The 22174-nt window shown below is 44.2% G+C and overlaps 1 protein-coding gene and 1 pseudogene across 2 annotated transcripts; one reads left to right on the top strand and one right to left on the bottom strand.

Annotated features, from left to right (window-relative positions):
• Positions 1-1423: 1423 nt before the first annotated feature.
• On the top strand, positions 1424-20209 carry BHMT (betaine--homocysteine S-methyltransferase). 2 transcript variants are annotated; one of them, XM_077867025.1, is made up of 8 exons: positions 1424-1581; positions 3031-3163; positions 9133-9251; positions 10323-10514; positions 11095-11242; positions 14692-14874; positions 16698-16926; positions 19538-20209. In XM_077867025.1, the coding sequence occupies exons 1-8, from the start codon at positions 1549-1551 to the stop codon at positions 19722-19724; spliced, it is 1224 nt and encodes a 407-aa protein (XP_077723151.1). In that variant the 5' UTR covers positions 1424-1548; the 3' UTR covers positions 19725-20209. The 2 variants fall into 2 exon arrangements, with proteins under 2 accessions (XP_077723151.1, XP_077723160.1); XM_077867034.1 differs by lacking the exon at positions 1424-1581 and adding an exon at positions 2060-2165.
• LOC144294901 (small ribosomal subunit protein eS8 pseudogene) lies at positions 3592-5568 on the bottom strand (annotated as a pseudogene).
• Positions 20210-22174: the final 1965 nt, after the last annotated feature.

The following is a 22174-nucleotide window of genomic DNA, read 5'->3' as shown; positions in this document are numbered from 1 at the left end:
CCCAAAAATCATTTTGGAAAAGGCAGAGGTAGACAAGTGTTTAAATAACTAAAATTTCCTACATTTAAATACAAATCCGTATCTATACATGTATACACTTAGATAGGCCTAGATAGGCATACTCTTCCTCTGGAAGAGTAGGGAATAGTGGTTTCCTCCAGGGAGGACTTGATCAGCTGGGGAGAGACTTTTTAAAATTTGACATGTGTTTACATTATCTACTAAAAATTCACAACTCATTTTAAATTAAATGCTAATGGTTTAAAATCGTAAGTTTTGCTAAATTTGGGCCGGTGAATTGAGAATGTCTGCTTTGAGCTTTTACCGTCAGGGCCCTGATTCCGCCCCCTAGCGCCTAGTACTCACCACTACATCTACCCCCTGCAGCCACCGCCGCGCTCGCTCTGCACCTGCTCTTCTCTCCAATACTCTATCATCAGGGTACAGCTGATGCATAAACTATTAGCTCCTCAGACCCTCCGTTGCTTTAATGGTCGAAAAAGCATTGGGGAACATTCCTCATTCTTGCCGGGCAGCCGAAACATTACGTTATTTAAATCACAATATATGCACCTATCATCCTTAGATTTTTTTTCCCATTTTAAATTTGACAGTTATCACCACAAAAAGGTCTTTTCTACTTTCTCAGTTATATCTAGAATGCACATCATTTTCAAAAACTAAATTTCTATTAATTCATCATTTGCTACAGTAATTTCCTTCTCTGCCTCTGTTGAAATGGAAGCTATTGTTCCACATCAAAATGTTCTTGCGTGCTCTTCCTTATCTGGGTAACAGGTTCTGAACTCTGCTTCAGGATTTTTAGTTGTTCTCTAGAATATTTACCGCCGGGCTGCGCATGTTTTAAAGCAATGTTTTTATTACTTTAAAATCTATGTGTTCTCATTATAAAGGTATTTTTGGAAAATACAGTAAGGTATAATGAATGAACTATAAGCAAACCCTAATTCCACCGTCCTCAGATAACTAATGTCAACATTTCTATTTCCTTCTAGTTTTTCTGACGCCTAGGGGTTTTTTTTTACACATAATTGTGGAATTGAATTTTGAAGTCTCCGGGGTGCATTTCCACTGTGATACGTAGATGTCAGCGATCAGGCGGGGTTAAACGTTGCAAAGATATTCTTGCTGGAATGTCTTGCATCCTTGCCCCCCCCAGCCCCCCACCCCGGGGCCGCCTCGCCTCGCACCTGTGAGGCCGCTCGGGTTCTGCGCAAGCCCCACAGGTCGTTCGCTCCTCACCCTGGAGACTGAAGTCCCTCGGGCATCAGCGCCTCGCTCGATAGTGACCCTGTACCCGGCCTTGGGCAAATATTTGGGACCGGATCCTCGGGGCCCGTCCCCCGCCGACCCAGGGGTACGAGCGCGACCCCGGGCCGCGGAGGGGCGGGAGGGGCCGCCAGCCCGTGTCCCTGCGCGCCCCGCACCAGTCCCGTCCCGCGGTGGCCCCGCCCGAGGGCCCTGGGGCCCAGCCCGCCGCCCTATAAAGGGCCCCGCCGCCGCCGCCGCCGCGCTCCCGGCCCGAGGATGGCGCCCGTGGGCGGCAGGAAGGCCCGGAGGGTGAGTGCGCGCCCCCCCCCCCCCCGGCCGTCCCCCCCGGGGCCAGGGAGCGCACGGGGGAGGGGGGCCCCGGCTGCCAGCGCAGGTGTCTGCACTCCCGGGGCAGGCCCCAGCTCCCCAGCCCGCACCCAGAGCGCCCTAGGTCCGGGCGCCCGCAGACCCGGGGACGCCCGGAGCCCCGAGACCCCCGCACCCCGACGTGGGAGCTGCCCAGGAAGCGCGGCCCGAGCCGCAGCGCACGGTCCCCGCCCCCGGGGCCCGCACCCCGGCCCCGCACCCCAGCCCCAGGGAGCGCACGGGGGAGGGGGCCCGGCTGCCAGCGCAGGTGCCCGCACTCCCGGGGCAGGGCCCCAGCTCCCCGGCCCGCACCCAGAGCGCGCCCTAGGTCCGGGCGGCCGCACCCCGACGTCGGAGCTGCCCGGGAAGCGCGGCCCGAGCCGCAGCGCACGGTCCCTCCTCCCCCCCCCCCCCCCCCGGGGCCCGCAGCGGGGGACCTGGGCCGCCTTAGGGCGCGCGGCCCCCACCGGCCGTTCCCCCCCCCCCTCCGGGGCCGCAGCCCCGCCGCTAGCGCTGCCCGGGCCATGGTAAGGGGGGCTGGGGGTGGGCACAGGGGCTGGTGGGTCCAAACACCGAGACCCAGACGCTCCAGCCCCTGGTTAACCCCACAGCAGGATGAGTGTTCCAGCCCAGATGGGCGGCCTTCGTCCAGGGTGGGGGTGTTTGGAGGGACGGATAGATGGAGGGACAGACAGACGGTCGGACTCTGCAGGCCTGTGGTTGGGCCGGTTGGAAAAGAGGCCTGGGGGCAGGGGGGAATATACCTGGCCCCTGGGCGTCGAAGCCCGTGGTGGGGGGCTAGGGGCAGGCCAACTGTAAGGACTGTTTACCGATAGAGCTAGAAGTCTAGAGAAAGCTGGAGAAGTCTAGAGAAAGCTAGAGAAGCTAGCTTCTCCCACCATATTCTTCAAAATTCTTTCATGTGTTCTGCGGTGCCTGGGTGGCTGAGTGGGTTAAACTTCCCACTCTTGACACCTGCTCAGGTCATGATCCCAGGGGAGACATCCATGGCCAAAGGGGCTCTGTGCTCAGTGTGAAGCCTGCTTGGGATGCTTTCTTTCCTTCTTCCTCTGCTCCTCCCTGCTCAGGCTCTCTCTAAATAGATAGATAGATAAAATCTTTTTTAAAAATTAAAATTAAAAAAATTAAAAAAAATTAAAAATCCCTTCGTGCGTTCTGGAAGACCCGCACTCCCAGCACATGTATACACACATTTTCATTATGTGTGCATTCTGGTTATTTGCCTTATATTCATGAATTTATAAACATGTACTTCCTGAGAATTCTAAAGAATCGTACTTCCCAAGGATATGATAGCAAAAGTACTAAAAATAGAAAACCATCTTAAAGAGTCAAGTAACTCCTCTCCTTCCCCCTCATCTATAATTTTAGGGCATCCTAGAACGTTTAAACTCTGGAGAAGTTGTGATTGGAGATGGAGGGTTTGTCTTTGCACTGGAGAAGAGGGGCTATGTGAAGGCGGGCCCTTGGACCCCGGAAGCTGCTGTGGAACATCCAGAAGCAGGTTGGTGCATAGCTCTATTTAAATTCTCATAAGAGGGATCCCTGGGTGGCGCAGCGGTTGAGCGCCTGCCTTTGGCCCAGGGCGCGATCCTGGAGACCCAGGATCGAATCCCACGTCGGGCTCCCGGTGCATGGAGCCTGCTTCTCCCTCTGCCTGTGTCTCTGCCTCTCTCTTTCTCTCTGTGACTATCATAAATAATAATAAAAAAAATAAAAAAAATAAATTCTCATAAGAGAGCCCTGCAATGACCAGTCCAGGGGCATACCATCAAATAGATACGTTTATGGCACATTTCCCAGCACGTACAGACTCACACTGGATGAGCACGATCCCTGTTGCTGTCACCTACATTTACCTCTTGGTTCCTGCCCTTTATTCTAGATGAGTCTAAAACCGGGCTCACTCCCTTCCCTCCCTCACTTCTCTAGGTGACTTCAGTGTCCATGCAAATGATCTATCCAGGGTTCTTCCTGTCAGTGCCTTGATCTCCTCCTCCTCTCCAACTGAACTCGTCCTCCAATCTCCACCTCAGCAACCTGCTCCTAGACCTTGCCATCACCACTGTCTACTTCTGAAATCTCCATTACAAGGACCCCCCTTTCTGACCACCACCTCCTATCTTTTCTGCTCACTCTAATTCTCCCACTCGTCAACTTCATCAAGATTTTCAGTCCTTCATCCCTTCCATGTTAGCATTTATTATCCATTCTCTCCCCACATAGTCATCGTCCATCCTCACCTACAGTATCAATCACTGTCTTGTAGATGAGCCCTCCTCCACTGTATGTTTACCAACTAGTTAAACCCATTATGCTAGTCCCATCCTATTTAAATTTAATTATCTGCCTATCCTGCACCTGTACCCACATACCTTATTCTCACTTTACTTTTTGGACCACAAATCTTTCATGGTGAAGTGCCAAAAGGGGTGTTGGGATGGCACACGAGGGAGATAATGCTGTCTTACAGGGCTTCTGTATCAGCCTAAAGCAAGTAGGAAGCATTAATCTTTAAAAGGGAGAAATTGAAAAAATTAAAATTAAAAAAAAAATAAAAGGGAGAAATGGGCCACTTCTGCAGGCCCAGAGAGTTCAAGGGGGAATCTAGATTTTTGAGGTTCGTGAGTGACTCCACCCATCTATCTTCATCCCAGTCACAGGGTCCCATTGCTTCTTAATCAGGCCCTGGCTTTGGCAATAGAAGGCTTGCCTGGTTGAGAATTCAACCTCTCTGACTCTCTGCTCCCTGTGTAAATTAGTCCTGGGCCAGGACTCAGCTTTTCCTGCTCTCTAGCTAGAAGAGACGAGTTTCTTTCCATGCCACCCAGGAGACCATCAGACTTTCATACTTTGCCTTAAATTGGTGATGAATCCCCCTCACCTTTCACTGTCTTTCTCCAATACATTGGTGGTACCCAACAATAGCCATCTGATTCTAAAGTCCTTATAATTACTACTTCCTCTAAACCTCTCAAACATCTGAGATATTGCACCTGCTAATACATTTCCTTGTAAGGACATCTCATTCCAGTTCACCACAGATGAAAATTTTCAAACAATCTACCCCTAGAGAATGCCGGGAGCTCTGTCACCCATCATGAGCTTAATTGCTCATTACCAGCTGGCCAGAAGTGGAGATTTGTGCTCAGGAGATTTTGGGGAGGTTTTTTGTCTTTTTTTTTTTTTTTTTTTACATGACCCAAGACAGAAGATTTATTTGCCTTTCCAGGCTTTGATTTTCCTCAGATAGAACTCCAGCTCCTTGCCCTCTAGCACATAGCCACCTGCCCGGCCACACTGGCCTGGTCTCGAAGCGGTGCATGCAAGAAGCTTGCCCTGTTGGAACTGCTCCTCCAGAAGACTACTGATTTTGGCATTCTTTTTCCTTTCATCATACTTCTTCTGAATTTTCTTTGATCGTTTTTTTATTTAAAATCTCTTCCTCCCCAGGCGTCAGCTTGGCCTCCTTCTTGCGTCCCAGGGGCAGTGCATAGTGGGACTCGTACCACTGTCGGTTCGGTGTGCTGCCAGTGAGCACGATACAGTTCTTCATCAGGGTCTTGGTGCAGACCAGTTCATTGTTGGATGCACTATAGACATCCATATTCCTGGTTTTGTGCGTACAACACTCCGAGCCCCAGGAGAAGTTCCCCATGTCTAGCCTCAAGGCTCAGTACCTCTTATTGCCTCTCCGGACTCGTACTGTGTGTATGCGGCGAGGGCCAACCTCAGTGTTGGCCACAGGGCGTCCCTCAGTGTTGGCCACAGGGCGTCCCAGCTCATACTTCTGCTTCTTGTGGTAGGGCTTCCTCTTGCCCCCGGTCTTGCGGCGCTTATGCCAGTTGTCCCGAGAGATGCTCATCGCTCTCCTGTGCTCAGGAGTTTTAATGGGGAGTGCATTTATGAGATAACGCCTCTGAAGCAGTCAGAGAAGCAAGATTGAGCAAGGGAGGAATTGCACTGTGGTGCAGTTGTTATAGAAGCCTTGGCCAGTCCCTCAGGAAGCTCTGGAGTTGGACAGGCCTTTCACAGTGGTCCCAAATTGAAGCAAGTGAGACCAAGTATTGCAAACTATCAACTCTCCCTCTCTCAACAGAGAGCTTACCCCTGGGCAAGGAAGCTCCCTCTGCTCTAGAGCACTTCTTAGATAAGGTCTTAGCGGAGAGCCATCAGTAGCCAACACTGAAAGAAGCTGATTCTTTCAGAGGAAAGTGAAGGAAGTTCTTGTGAATATTATACAAGTTGAACAGTTGTCTTTAATGATTATTAAAGAGCACATTTCAGTGAACTCAGTGATAAGGGATAGAAACTAACCAAGCACATAAATTGACAGGACAGCTTTAAGATTAAGCATACAGGTTCTGGATCCAGACTAATTGAATTCAATCCTGACAGCCACCAGGCTGTGTGGCCCTGGGGAAATTACTTACCTTCTCTGGGACTCAGTTTCCTCTTGTATAAAACTGAAATAATATTAACATCTACCTCACAAGATTGTTAGGAGAATTAAATAAGTTATATGTAAAGTCATTAAAATAGCCTGATGCATGTTAAACACTAGTAACTATTATTAAATTTATTGTTTTTTTCTCTTCTTAGTATCTTGGTTGTATTCATCTATTTCTGCTAGAGAAGTATAGAAATTTTCTGTTCAAATTGAACTATCCCTAAATAATATTCAAAGTACGGACGCCTGGGTGGCTCAATGGCTGAGCAACTGTCTTTGGCTCAGGTTGTGATCCCAGGGTCCTAGAATCAAGTCCCACATCAGGCTCCCTGTGGGGAGTCTGCTTCTCTCTCTGCCTGTGTCTCTGCCTCTTTCTCTGTGTCTCTCATGAATAAATGGATAAAATCTTAAAAAAAAAAAAAAAAGTAAAAGACTATAGTCATGAAGCCTGGCAAATATACACAACTTTTATATTTCCAAATAAAAGTAGAAATAATACTGTGTTCTACCTTAAAAGTAGAAATGGAAAGAGGGAGGGAGGAAAGGAGGGAGGGAAGGAAGGAAGAAAGGAAAGAAGGAAGGAAGGAAGGAAGGAAAAAGGGAATTCACTAGTCTTAGGAAGCTAAAATAGCAGTAGTCCTAAAATTTTCATTGCACCAGCAGTTTATTAAAAATTATAGATTCTCAGGCTCCACTTAGAGATTTGGATTCATTAGGTCTGTGAGTGAGCCCAGGACCCTACATATCTATAACTATTCCCAGGTGATAGCAAGGTGAACTGTGCTTTGAGAAGCATTGCATTAAAGGGCTTTAAGGAACACAATAGAATACTTGAGACCCAAAAATGAGAATTTAAAATATACCTATGGTTTGTTTCTTAAGTTCTGCTTGTTGGGTTAAACTCAATGAAATATTTCTTGGGTCAAACTGGTATTAACAACAAGCTAGCTTGGTGGACACTCCACCATGTAAATAAAAGAAGACTGTTATTTAAACACAAGCTTCAACTTTACCAGTCACATTTTTTTTTAAAGTTATGCATTAGAGGAGGTCAAGAGAAACTGCTCTGATATTGATTTTTATTTTATTAATGCAGAAACAGCACATTTATCTCTTGGCTGATCTGTTTCTTGAGTATTTTTGGCTTAAGTGGACTAATTCTCCTATTAAGTCTGTCAAAAGTTATGGTTCTTGCACCCAGTGGAATCAGCACAGAATTCAGCAAAGAATTAGGTTTGCTGGATCCGGAGGGGCTTGGGGAATCTGAATTCATATTAATTGCCCCCAGATGAGTGGAAGTTAGGTTACACTTTGCGAAGCACTGCAGCTTTAAGAGGCATGGTAGCCGGGCACCTGGGTGGCCCAGCAGTGGAGCGCCTGCATGATCCTGGAGACCAGGGATCGAGTCCTGCCTGGGGCTCCCTGCGTGGAGCCTGCTTCTCCTCTGCCTGCGTCTCTGCCTCTCTCTCTCTCTGTGTCTCTCATGAATAAATAAATAAAATCTTTTTTAAAAATGTACATATGCACAACTTGCACATCATTCCAGGGTTTTTTAACAGAGTCCTGGAAACCCACCCAAGGAACACCTGGGTGGGCTTCCTGTTTAGTAGCTATTTCACCCTAGTGTACAGGGACCTCATCCATAGGTCCTTCACCCCTGCTCCAACCACAGCAGTTCTGTGTTTGATCAGTGAACAGAGACTCTGTATAAAGTGTTAATTGGTTCTCTTGCCAATTAAAACAAGTTTAAAGCTTCCTCATTTAGGCATGCTTTTAAGTTCCTACCCAGAACTAGGGTTTTCATGCTTAGAAACCCATTTTCTGAAATTCAAAAGCTTTTTGGCCTCACGGATTTGTTCCTTTAAAAACTGAGCTCCCTATGTTCTCTACACTCTACTGGGCCCCCCCACCCCGGGATACAAAGGTACCAGACTAAAGGGCTAGGAACTCCAGTGTCCTAATAATTTGCTAACTTCTAATGTTGTCACTCCCAGATCTTAGGCTTTGAAAGGTCACTGAAATTTCAAAATAGAATTCAGGGGCTGATACAGGATTGCTGATTTCTTACTTGGTGCAGTTATTTCTCCGACAAAAATGAACACCTGCTAAGTCTCACTGGCATTTTATAAAGAGAGCGTTTTCCCAAGTCCTTCAGAATAGTGGTTCTCAACAAAATGGAAGATAAAAATCAGTTGGAGAAACTTAAAAAAATCTATGCCCTCTGCCAAACCAATTAAATCTGAGTACCTGTGGATTTGACCCCAGTATCCATTATTTTTAAAAAGGTCACAGAGTATCTAACGGGCAAAGAGAATTTAGGACCACTAGTTTAGAGCAAAAAATAATTCCTTAAATTAAATATAATTGGTTATATGGGGGGAAGCCCCGTTATATTTTCTTTAGCCTGTGAAAGCTTTGCCACTTGGCATTCATCCATGGACCTATGCTAAGGAACCTCCTTCCAATTCTTATTCCACTTTACTACCAGAATTATCTTTCAAATACACTGAGCTAATCCCATGATTCAATTGTTTACAGACTGCTGGTGTTACCCCATAGCTGTGACCTGAAGCCTAGACTCCTTGGGATGATGTGCTAGGCCATCTGTACTCTGCTGGCCACTCCACCTCTCCAACGGCACCTCCTACTATTCCTCTGATATATTCTCAACTCCAGCTGCTTAGACTTCCTGTGCACCCCAGATGCCAAGCCTATTCCTGCCTCCTTCATTTGGTTCAGGCCCTTCTCTCTGTAGGGAATGTCTTTCCCCACCTTCTCTACCCAGCAAAAACGTTAAATGATTCCTTCCCTCTTCCCTTTACCCCCCTCGTCCATGGTAGAAATAATCTCTTCTTCATAGCCAAGAGATCCCAGATCTGCCTACCTCTCATTAGGTCTCAAGATGCCTGAATGCTGAGCAAGGAACATAAGCAGATATTTTCATATCTGTTTATCTGGTAGCCTTTTGAAAACATCATGGGTTCTATATGGATCGTAGTTAATACTTTTCCTCAATCTCCCAGTTCGCCAGCTTCATCGGGAGTTCCTCAGAGCTGGATCCAATGTCATGCAGACCTTCACCTTTTATGCAAGTGAAGACAAGCTGGAGAACAGAGGAAACTATGTTGCAGAGAAAATATCTGTGAGTAAAACCATACCGGGCATTCTTAGGAGGGCATAGTAGACACACATGCCATCACCGAAGTTTTCAGAGAGAAAAATGTTGAGCCTCTTCAAGGCTTTTAGATAATACAGAAATGAGATATGTGTGAATAACTCTTTTGTTTTAGCTGGAGTCCCCAAAGTTGACGTTTAAGGAAGCACATCAAAGAAAATGCAGCTAATGAGTTCCTAAGTTGCTGAGTTGGAACCCTTACAAATCCTCACATCATTACAGTTTTTTACTGTGGGACAGTGTAGGGGAAATGTCAAAGGCACGAGGAAGGGGCCAGTGACCCTGGAATCCTCCTGGCTCAGCTATGATCAACTGTCATGATGGGCAAACCATTTACCTACACCATCAAGGTGACAATTTCTTGATCCCTAAAATGAAAAAGAAGTTGTTGTTGTTGTTTTTTAATTAGTCTCCACACTTAGCATGGAGCCCAGTGTGGGGCTTGAACTCATGACATGAGATCAAGACCTGAACTGAGATCAAGAGTCAGATGCTTAGCCAACTGAACCATCCAGGTGCCCCAAAAGAAGTAGTTCTAAAATTCCACGAGTCTCTGTGAGCTACAGCACTGGGGTTTATTGAAGACAAGTTTCGATTTTTAATGTCTAAGTAATTAGAAAATACCTTGTGATACAGTTATCTATTAAGAAAATACACGACAAAACGTCATGAATTCTGTAGTCATCTTAATTACATTTTATTCTTGTTGATCTGAAAAGCAAATCATTGTCATCGTCATCTCTATTTGCTAGGTATTCGAAGTGCAGCTTAGGTGCTAGAAGATACCACATCCTTTTATGTAAAGATTTTTAATCTTTCGCAGAGCTTTGGTATGTAATATCCTCGATACCATCATTAGATTTATTGTTTTCATTACTATTATTGGTGGTATTGTTACTGCAAATTGTTCAGCTTGGTAAATTGAACTATTCTATCACTGTCATTTTCTAAAATAAACTCTATTGTAACATACAACTGAGATGTGGCCATTTCAATTCTGCATGCAAATGTAGATATATTGTATTTCACTCATCTTAGGGGCAGAAAGTCAATGAAGCTGCTTGTGACATTGCCCGGCAAGTGGCTGACGAGGGAGATGCTTTGGTGGCAGGAGGCGTGAGTCAGACACCCTCGTACCTTAGTTGCAAGAGTGAAACTGAAGTTAAAAAAGTATTTCAGCAACAGTTGGAGGTCTTTGTGAAGAAGAACGTGGATTTCTTGATTGCCGAGGTAAACAAAGTTATGAGCAAAGACGGAGACACGTGAACTTCATACATTTTCTCTATCTGTGTGTTCATGAGGAGCATGTGAGATTAGGTGCCAGTCATGGATAGGAATATTTAATTTTAAAACCTTTTTCCGGGGATCCCTGGGTGGCTCAGCGGTTTAGCGCCAGCCTTTGGCCCAGGGCGCGATCCTGGAGTCCTGGGATTGAGTCCCGCGTCGGGCTCCTGGCATGGAGCCTGCTTCTCCCTCTGCCTGTGTCTCTGTCTCTGTCTCTCTCTCTCTCTCTCTATCATGAATAAATAAATAAATCTTTAAAAAAAATAAAAAATAAAACCTTTTTCCAGTTGAGGGCTTCTACTGATTAATTTGATTCAGTTAATCTAATGAAGTATGGTTCAGACCTTCTGACTGCCATTCATAGTAATCACCCTTTCATTACATTTTTTAAAATATGCCAGTGGGTCACAACTCAAAGCTTGAAGACGACTCAATCTAGTGATAATCATTAAGCCAGTACAATAAGTTTTCTGATGATTTGGGGAGAAATGAGATTTAAAAGTACCTTCCCCTGATCTTATTTCAGTATTTTGAGCACGTTGAAGAAGCTGTGTGGGCAGTTGAAGCCTTGAAAGCATCTGGGAAGCCTGTAGCAGCAACCATGTGCATTGGCCCAGAGGGAGACTTGCACGGCGTGAGCCCCGGCGAGTGTGCAGTGCGCCTGGTTAAAGCAGGTGATGATGGATTTTGACCAGTTTGCAATTAGTGAGTTTTTTTTTTTAAGATTTTATTAATTTATTTGAGAGAGAGAGAGAGAGACAAGGAAAGCACTGAGGGAGAGGGTGAGGGAGAAGCAGACTCCCTGCTGAGAGAGCAGGACGCGGGACTCAATCCCAGGACCCTGAGATCATGACCTGAGCTGAAGGCAGACACTTAACCAACCAACTGAGCCACCCAGGTGCCCTTTTAGTGAGTCTTTTAAAGCCACTTACAAATGTAGGCCCACTTTATACTATTTTTGTTAAAAGGAAAAACATTCATTTGTTTTACTAGGAGTGTTGAGAATATCATTATTGACTCCTAAAGGGAAAAAAGTAAAGAAAGAAATTACACACACACTAGCCTTTTGAAAGGGGCAACTAGATCTATTCTGAAGGTGTAACACCTAGAAAGAAGCATTTCAATAAATCAAAAGGAGCACTAGGAAAGAGCGTGTCTTATTTTAAACCTAAGTAGAGGTCTTTAGACAATAACTTTTAAGTCAGTTGCCTTCGTTGCCAAAGTGTTTCCCCTTTTCATAAATTCCCAATAAGCTTTGCTTTTTGTAATTGGTATAATAATTTTTTTTAAAATTTTGGTATGGAATAGGGACCATGTAATTTATCTTTTTAAATAATTTCCATCCCTAACATTGGGTTTCATTTCAATTAGGGAAAACTCATAGATTGTTTTCAGAGCTGCCTCGTTTAAAATGCAAAGAGTAGCTCAGTGTCAGGGAAGAGTCCAACTCATTCCGTGGAACAGGGAGATTTTCATTGGCTATGTTGTTTTAATTCCTGATTTTTATCCAATTCCTGATATTTCATGAAAGTCACTTCATACTTGTCATTAGCAATAAGAATTAGATTTAGGAATGAAACTATATAATCCTACCTTTTTACTGGAAATATAAAAATGGGAAGAAGGGAAGAAGCAAGTTAATTTGCTTCACAAAGATCAGAGGAGGCTTTCATCACCCCACTGTTAATTGGCAGAGATTCTTGGCCTGCATCTAATTCTCCCCTCGCCATTCCATTCAAGGTAGGTGGTCACAGCGTTTGACAGCACTGTACCCTATTTATATCCTTTGTGGCACTTGCTACTTATCTCATTTGTTTCTCTCTCTAATGTTTGACTCCCTAGACTGTAAGATCAAAGAGGGCAGAGACTATGTGTTTGGCTCAGCATGGTTCTCCCTGTTCCTAGCACAGCACTTGTCACAAAATACGTCCTCAGTAAATATCCAGCTAATAAGTCCAGTCCATCTTCCAAAATTGGCTCAAATTCTAGCACCACATCCCTTACATAATCATCCCTACCCCAGATGAACACTCCCTCTTCTCAGCCAGCATAACACCAACTACTTATGCCACTCTTGGAATATCCTCAGTCAACTTTTTCTGATCTGTGAGAACATTAGTAGGGTTCTGTAGTGAAATACATTTAGAAAATGCCATGTTAGGGGCACCTGGGTGCCACCTGGGTGGCACAGTCCCTTAAGCAACTGACTGTTGGTTTCAGCTCAGGTCATGATCTCAGAATCATGAGATGGAGCCCCACATCAGGCTGAGATTCTTTCTCCCTCTGCCTCTGCTCTTCCTGCTCATGCACCCTTTCTCTCTCTCTAAAATAAATAAATAAATCTTTTAAAAAGTGGAGGGGCACCTGGGTGGCTCAGTGGTTGGTCTGCATTTGGCTCAGGCCATGATCCCAGGGTCCTGGGATTGAGTTCCACACCAGGTTCCCCAGGGAGCCTGCTTCTCCCTCTGCTTGTGTCTCTGCCTCTCTGTGTCTCTCATGAATAAATAAATAAAATCTTTATTTAAAAAATGCTTCATTAAGCCAAGTTAAGCAGGTCTCTTTACTCCAGAATTTCTCAGAGCCTTTGATATGTTGTGTTTAGTGGCAGTCTCCAAGAAAGGGACAAAGTAAATAGCTACTTCCTAACCTAATTGATCGTATAGCCTTATTTTTATGGAGCAAACTTTGGGATCCTTGTGCTAAATTATGAAATCCTTGGTGTCAAGGAGTATGTTCTATATTTTTATTTCTCTGTAGCCCCTTAGAAGGACCCTTATGCCTAATAGACATCTGGTAAATAGCCAACCTATGATTAATTCATTAGTGTAAGGAAGTCAAGCAAGGAAAGAAAAACTCTGGCAGCACAACATCCAAAAAATTAAAAGACTTATAAAAACAAAAAAGAAGAAGAAAGAAAGAAAAAGGGAGTCAAGATCCAAGCGAAGATATTAAGTAAGCTGTTGAATAGACACGTCTCTCTCTAACCCAAGGGAAAGGTCCAGGTTAGAGAGAGAAATTTGGAGAGTTCTGGATATCGTTCATACTGAAAGCCCAGGGACTGGAAAGGAAGAGAAGATGACTCATGGGGATCCTGGACACTGCAGGATTGAAAGGTTCAGCTGTGAGTGGGGACTCAGCACCTAACACCCAAAGAAAGCAGCCAAGAAGGTGGGAGCAATACTCAGTGTGAAAAGCCAAGAGAAGGGGAGTGTTAATGAAGAAGGGGGTGGTCCAGTAGATTAAATGCTGCCCAGACATCGAGTAAGATGAGAACAGAGAAGCAACTACTGGCTTTGGCAAGCTTGAGGTCACTGGTGCTCTTGACAAAACAAAACAAAAACACCTGATGCAGAGGACTAACAGGAGGCAGGATTTGGGGATGCCTGGGTGGCTCAGCATTTGAGCGTCTGCCTTCTATTCAGGGCATGATCCTGGGGTTCTGGAACCGAGTCCTGCATAGGGCTCCCTGCATGGAGCCTGCTTCTCCCTCTGCCTGTGTCTCTGCCTCTCTCTGTGTCTCTCATGAATAAATAAATAAAATCTTAAAAAAAAAAAAGAAAAAGAAAAGGAGGCAGGATTAGAACATGAATGAAAGAGCAAATTGTACACTCAACCCAGTGAGGACAGCTGAGATGCTTACCACTGAACACCGGATGTCATGACTTGTGGCATCAGCTCAGCCGCTCCTGGAATCTGGACTAGTGATATTATTAAATTGGCCTGATGAAAGGAAAGATTGCTCCTCAAATGAGTGGTATGATACCCACAGGTACAATCAAGCAGCTGGGAGTGTTGAAAAATTATTATTCAGTATCATAGCCTGAAAAATTGACTTCTAAAATATGGAGTTAAAATAAAGTCTAATAATGGGTTTCTGGAAAAAATATGGACAGCCACGTATGCATAAATGACACTTGAATTGTAACAGACACAACAGAAAGCCCTTGCTGCCTGTTAGCAATCATTCCCACCCTGAAGGTAAGAGGTTTGCAAGGAAGCAAGAACCAAAGGCTGTATTTGTAATACACTCTTCCAAATAAAAGCTCCCTGATTAAGGGAGGAGAATTGAGCCTACCAGTCATCTGGTGAATCCCGAAAGCTAAACTGTTCTTCCCACTTGCAGGAGCTTCCATCGTTGGCGTGAACTGCCATTTCGACCCCACGATTAGCTTGCAGACAGTGAAGCTCATGAAAGAAGGCTTGGATGCTGCCCGACTGAAAGCCCACCTGATGAGTCAGCCGTTGGCCTACCACACTCCTGACTGCAACAAACAGGGGTTTATCGATCTACCAGAATTCCCCTTCGGTAAGAGATTTTATGAATCATCTCAATGTCCTGATGTTTGACGAATTTCCCAAACTATAGCCATAGAGCTTGCTTGTAGTAGGGAAATGCCTGCATGTCTCATGTCTTGCTTGCCCCCAGCTTCCTTCCCTGCAGCCAAAAACCCCTTGATTTTGGACCACGGTAGAAATAAAAGATGGAACCAGTAAGCAAAAAAGACCTCTGAACCTTTTACCTGTAGGCTGATGAAAAGGATGCCCTTTTGGGTGGGATCTACAAAGATACCGGCTCTTGTTCCAGTTCTGTTGCCGAATTATAGAACCTTAGCAAAACCCCTTAGTTCTTCTAGATCTTAATTTTCTCATCACAAAAATTAAAAGGATAGGAGCCACCTGGGTGGATCAGTCAGTTAAGCGTCTGCCTTTGGCTAAGCTCATGATCTCAGGGTCCTGGGATCAAGCCCTGCATTGGCTCCCTGCTCAGTAGGGAGTCTGCTTCTCCCTCTTCCTCTGCTCTTTCCCCCAATTGTGTTCTCTCTTTCTTTCTCTGCTTCTCTCTCAAATAAATAAAATGTATTTTTAAAAATTTTTTAAAGAAAAATTAAAAGGATAGACCAATTTATGTCCAAGACACTTATCTCCTATTCTGAAATGTCGCTGAGCTACTGCAGAGTTTGGGGGAAGGGGAGGATGCCATCACTGGGTTACTGTATAACAAATCTGATCGAAGAAACTAAGTGGATGAAGTGAGGGTGTACTTGCAGTCTGGGAAAAGGGAGAAAGCATGTTTGGGAAGCAGGGGTGAGTCTACCTGAAAATCAAGTCAGAGAGCTCAGCAGCGCCAGAGCCTGACCAGCCTCCTATTCCATTCTAGGATCCTTAAAACCTGTACTATATTTTATAAGGACCCCCAGAGAAGGAAGATCTCATAAAATAATTCATCTAGAAAAACTGTGGAGGAATGGCAAGGCATCTGTGTTTTAGCCGTAGAACAAATTATTACAAAATTTAGTGCTTTTAAACAACAGTTATTGTATCTCAGAGTTGCTATGGGACATGAACTTGGGAGGAGCCCAGCTGGAGAGTTTTTGCTTAGGGTCCCTTATGAAATTGCAGTTCAGACACTGGTCAGGTCTGTAGTCGTCTGAAGGCCTGATGGGAGTTAGGGATCCACTCCCAAGCTCCCTTAGTTGGCTGTTGAAATAGATGTTTGTTTCTCACTGTCTTTTGACTGGAGGCCTCAGTCCCTTAGTTTATGGGCCTTTCCACTGGGACGCTTGAGTCTCACAACATGGCAGCTGTTCTAAGAGAATAAGAGAGATGGAGGCAGAAGCCATAATACTTGCATAACCCGGCCTCAGAAGTCACTGACCATCCCTTCTGACATACTCTATTGGTCTCTCCGACCAATGTGGTATGAGAGGGAACTCCACAGCGTGAAAACAGCAGAGGGCAGGGATCACTGGAACCATTTTGAAGGTTACCTACCACAGCATTTAAAACTGGGTATATAAATACAAGTTACCTACAAGTTACGAATCAGAGGCTGACAATTTGTTTAATTCAGTTATTGAAAATTACATACTTATGTTGGCCATTTTGTCTTGAATATTTAAGAAAAAAAGAATTCAGGGACGCCTGGGTGGCTCAGCGGTTGAATGTCTGCCTTCGGCTTAGGTCGTGATCCTGGGGTCCCTAGGATCCCCCACAAGGAGCCTGCTTCTCCCTCTACCCATGTCTCTGCCTCTGTCTCTGTCTCTCATGAATAAATAAATAAATAAATCTTTAAATAAATACATAACAATAAATAAAAAATTAAAAAATAATTCACTCCATTTATTATAGGACTGGAACCCCGAGTTGCAACCAGATGGGATATTCAAAAATACGCTAGAGAAGCCTACAACCTGGGGGTCAGGTACATTGGCGGGTGCTGTGGATTTGAGCCCTATCACATCAGGGCTATTGCTGAGGAGCTGGCCCCAGAAAGGGGGTTTTTGCCTCCAGCTTCAGAAAAACACGGCAGCTGGGGAAGTGGTTTGGACATGCACACCAAACCCTGGATTAGAGCCAGGTAAGAACCTTTATATTTGCCTAACCAACTCTTTTAAATTATGAATATGTCCAAGTGAGGCCATAATGGAGAATATAGCTAATTTGCTGTGTGATAATAATCAGTTATCCCCCTTAACTTCTTTCACAGAGCTGTTTATAGAATAACCTTATGTACTGATTTCTGGAGAAGGCTTTAAGATTTGGCATATAAATAATGCAAGTTGCAATCAAATGTGATTTTATGCTCTGGGATAGTACCATGGGGTGGACACTGAGTAACATTAAACTAATTGGTCTTTAATATTTAAGTACAAGTTGGGGAACCTGGGTAACTCAGTAGCTGAGTGTCTGCCTTCAGCTCAGGTCATGATCCCGAGGTCCTGGGATTGAGTGCCACATCAGGCTCCCCTCAAGAAACCTGCTTCTCCCTCTGTCTACGTCCCTGCCTCTCTCTGTGTGTCTCTCATGAATAAATAAAATCTAAAAAAAAGAAAAGAAAAAAGATTTAAGTAGAAGTTAAATACAACAAATATCAATTAAGTGCCTATTCTGTGCCAAGCACAATTCTTGGAGCTGGGAAGACAGTGGCGAGTAAGATAGGTCTTTGCCGTCAGAGCTTACACTCCAGTAGGGAAGATGAACAAGAAACAAATAGGCTTTACATCAGGCAATGTGCAGAGCACTGGGAAAATAAATGAAAAGCTGTCTAGAGAATCTCATAGTCTACTGGGGGAAATGGATAAGAAAGTCAATATATTATACTATGGTAACTTCTTTGGTAGAGGCATAGATTCAAAAAGTAACAAGAAAAGAGAATGACTATCTCTGCGTAATAGACTATCTCTGCGTAATCCCTTTAGAAGAAGGGATATGGGGGGTATATTTCCAAGGGCTAACCAGCCACGAGATAAGGAAGGGGGTGAAAGATGAGTACCCAAGCAGACGGAGCAGTCTCACTCTGTGCATCTGACATTGATGGTGCACAACTCTATCAGACATGTTGTGGATGCTAAGGTAGCAAGAACAAGGCATAGCCCTGTCCCCAAGGACTTAACAGTCTAGTAGGCAGAGAGATAAACAGGTAAGTTCAAATTGGTACAGTAAGTTCAACTATGAAGATACGCACAGGTGCTGAGGGGTCGAGCTAATGGCTGTGGGGGCAAAAGGCAGAGGAGGATTAATGAAGAATTTCTAATAGAGCTGATTCCTGAGCTGACTTGGGAAGGATGAGTTACACTGTCAGACAAGGGAAGAGCCTACTTGGAAGCACTGAGAGGTGGAAAGAGAATGGTGTCCTGAGAAACCGGAAGTGTGGTGATATCAGAGACAGAAATTAAGAGAGGACACACCTGAGAACTAGGAGACAGACTGTCATTCATTCTCATGAGCTATGTATGACCTTATCCCATTGGAGCATCTCAGGTGGTCCAAGGTTAGGTTTGCGAGTTTTAATAGCCTTGAGACAGGGAAACCTGCGAGGAAGCCTTTGCTAGACTGCATGGGATGTGATGAGGCCTGAAATAGTAGACAATTAAATAGAAAGGAGGAGGAGGCTGGATCTGCAGAGTGAGATGTGCAGATAGTGGGTTTAAGAAGAGCAGCAGCTGGGAGCTCAGCTGGTTCATGAGGTAGAGTGCCAGAAAGTTAGGATGAGGAGGTAGCAAAAGGCAACAGAAAATGTCCCTATCCGAAATTCTGAGCTTTTGATCCCTATGCATATATTTTTTTAAAGATTTTATTTACTTATTTGAGTAAACAAGGGGAACAGCAGGCAGAGGGAGAAGGAGAATCAGGACCCCGGGATCATGACCTGAGCTAAAGACAGATGCTTGCGGGATGCCTGGGTGGCTCAGCGGTTTAGCGCCTGCCTTCAGCCTGGGGTGTGATCCTGGAGACCTGGGATCGAGTCCCACATAGGGCGCCCTGCATGGAGCCTGCTTCTCCCGCTGCCTGTGTCTGTGCCTCTCTCTCTGTGTGTGTCTCTCATGAATAAATAAAACCTTTAAAAAATAAAAATAAAGACAGATGCTTAACCCAGCTCCCCTCTATGCATATATCTTAAAAAATAATTTCAAGGGTGCCTGAGTGGCATACTCAGTTGAACATCCAACTCTTGGTTTCAGTTTAAGTCATGATCTCGAGGTCATAAGATCGAGGCCCGCATCAGCCTCTGTGCTCAGCATGGAATCTGCCTGAGATTCTCTCTCCTTCTCCCTCTCATGCTCTCTCTCTCAAATAAATACATAAATCTTTAAAAAATAAAAATAAGGGCAGCCCGGGTGGCTCAGCAGTTTGGTGCCACCTTCAGTCCAGGGCATGATCCTGGAGGCCCACGTCAGGCTCCCTGCGTGGAGCCTGCTTCTCCCTCTGCCTGTGTCTCTGCCTCTCTCTCTCATGAATAAATAAATAAAATCTTTTAAAAAAATAAAAAATAAAAATGAAATCATTTCAAAGTTATTTTAGTCCTATAGATTCTGAAGAAAAAAAAAGTTTTAGTCTAGTGTAATAAATGTGTTTTAACAGACATACTCTCAAGAGTCCGAAGACGACTCTGTGGAGGTCTTCTAGCTCAGTGACATAGACAGTGATACTCAGGAAGGAGTGTAATGTTGTGTGTTTTGTTCATCCAGGGCCAGGAAGGAATACTGGGAAAATCTTCGGATAGCCTCTGGCAGGCCATACAACCCTTCAATGTCAAAGCCTGACGCTTGGGGAGTGACCAAAGGAACAACTGAGCTGATGCAGCAGAAGGAAGCCACAACTGAGCAGCAGCTGAAAGAGCTCTTTGAAAAACAGAAATTTAAATCTGCACAGTAGCCTCAGTGGAACCCATTTTTAGTAACTTCTATGTTTGGGCCACAGTTCCCCAAAATAAGGAAAAGATGGTTTCAAAGTGATGCTTATCTTCATGCCAGGCTTCACATAAAATAGGTAGTAGCTGAACAAAATGGAACTACAAATAGCACTTGAGAATTTTAAAAATATATTTTAGAAATTTACTTAGAGTAAGTATAAATAAGTAAGAAGTAAATCTTAAGCAGGGCCCCTCTACTGTGTAATGTATTAGGGAAATCACTGTGGCCAGGGAAAAGTAATTCAGATATTCATCCCCACTGCCAAAAGTTTGCAGGCTAGTAAGGAGGATGAGATGTGCGCTGATGAGACAGCGACAGACAGTGCTCTAGGGAAGTGACTTCCAAGTTCTTTTGAACTTGACCCTTAGTAAGAAACAAAAGTTAGGTGATAACCCAGTAAAGCAAATATCATATACCCACTGAAATAAAATTTGTGATCCATTTTGATATTTTCTCTTCCATTCTTTTCCATCCTATGTCACTGATAAAACATGCTGGTTGAGACCCTTCAAACAGATTCTATGACCCAACAGTTTGAAAACCACTGTTACAGAACACTTCAGATATGAGGATCTTGCTAATCCTTTAAGTTTGTTCTTAGAAAATCAGTCATATGAGACCTGATCAATAAGTATCGAAAGACCAGAGAGTCCTGCTCTCCATGTTCCAGAGTTGTTTGCTCTTTCCTGACCCATTTCTACTGTTAAGAAAGGTACAGACCAATGGGGAGGAGGAAAAAAGGTATCAGTATCTAAACTTTCCCCATCCTGCTTAAAACTGGGCCCACCTGGAATGCATGGGTGACTCAGTCGGTGAAGCGTCTGCCTTCAGTTCAGGTCATAATCCCGGGGTCCTGGGATTGAGCCCCACGTGGGACTCCCTGCTTAGCAGAGGAGTCTGCTTCTCGCTCTCCCTCCCCCACCTCATGCTCTCTTTCTCAAGATCTAAAAAAAAAAAAAAAAAAAAAAAAAATTGGATCCAGGTAAAGGCATTGTCAGTAAGGCTGAGAAACAATGAGCTTGTGTTACCTTGGAAGCTTTAAAAAAAAATGTAATAAAGAAAAAAATATTCTCCAAGCTCTATCCAAGTTTCCTAGATTGAAAACTATGGTATTTTTACCTGATAACATCTGCTCTCCAGTGAGAGCTCAAGCCCAAAGATGCAAAACATTAGCATAAACATGGCTCCTCTTGCTGTTTGAAGAGTTAATGCTGCTTCCTACATATTTTTGGTTTAGCTGTTTTGAAATTGTGATTTCTTCAGCTATTAAAAAAGAAGAGCAGTGAGACTACCTTGGTTGTATTTGATTATTTTCATTCTGTAATTTGCTAAAGTTTTCCATAGAATTTCTATGCTTCAGTTTATTCATCTATTTAGAAAAATACAACCATCGTACTTTGTAAGTATTTGAGTTTTATTTGAGCTTTTAAAGGAGAAGGCAACAGTATTAGAAGTACTTGAGGGGAAAGAAATTTCCAGGATTTTCTTACTAAGATAATCAGTAATCCAGCCTCATCCTGCAGTGCACAGAAAGAGAGCCAAAGCAGCACGGCTTTCAGAAGCTGCATGCGGCTGAGGTGCAATAAAAGGAGTGTCATTTTTTTCTTACAAAGTTGCTATAAGAACCATTTCTCACTCTCAGTTTCAGTATTTCATATTCCATTCACAGGTGATAGAAACTTTTATTCAACTTAACTGTTCTATTACTAAGTAAGATGGATGCCCCTTTAATACTCTTTTCAGAACTTTATTGCCACACTAAACTTTATTTCTATCACTCTTACATCCTTTGATTTAAAAAACATTCCCCTCAAAAGGAACTATATTGGCTATGTTTTAATAAAGCTGTGTCAACACTGCCTCCTGGTGGCATATTTCCTATTTTGATTTTTTTTTTTTTTTTTTTGACATTCAGCCCTTTCACCAAGTGCATTCGCTTTATTCCCAGAAATCTTGTTCAATAAAAGGAAGCCTCACTTAATACATAGGAGTTTCTCCAAGGTAAGTAAACATTCTCACCGGTAAAGGTATTTTTATATAATCAGCCAGAAGGACCCTAGAGATCAGGAGTCCAAACTCTCCCTTTTAAGGCTAAGATTCCTTTTTTTTTTTTTCTTTTTCAAGAGAAGTAGAAATGCAGTAGAGGGGGTTAGAGGACATTAAGCTCACTAATTTTTTTTTAAATTTTTATTTATTTTATGATAGTCACACAGAGAGAGAGAGAGGCAGAGACACAGGCAGAGGGAGAAGCAGGCTCCATGCACCGGGAGCCCGATGTGGGATTCGATCCCGGGTCTCCAGGATCGCGCCCTGGGCCAAAGGCAGGCGCCAAACCGCTGCGCCACCCAGGGATCCCAAGGCTAAGATTCCTAAGGCAGGGTGCCAAGTCAGAAAGGGCTTCTTGTTTGTCCT

This window comes from Canis aureus, chromosome 2 (assembly GCF_053574225.1).
Source record: "Canis aureus isolate CA01 chromosome 2, VMU_Caureus_v.1.0, whole genome shotgun sequence".
Taxonomy (NCBI): Eukaryota; Metazoa; Chordata; class Mammalia; order Carnivora; family Canidae; genus Canis; species Canis aureus.
The sequence above is the reverse complement of the archived record's forward strand: the minus strand, read 5'-3'. Positions and strand labels throughout refer to the sequence as shown.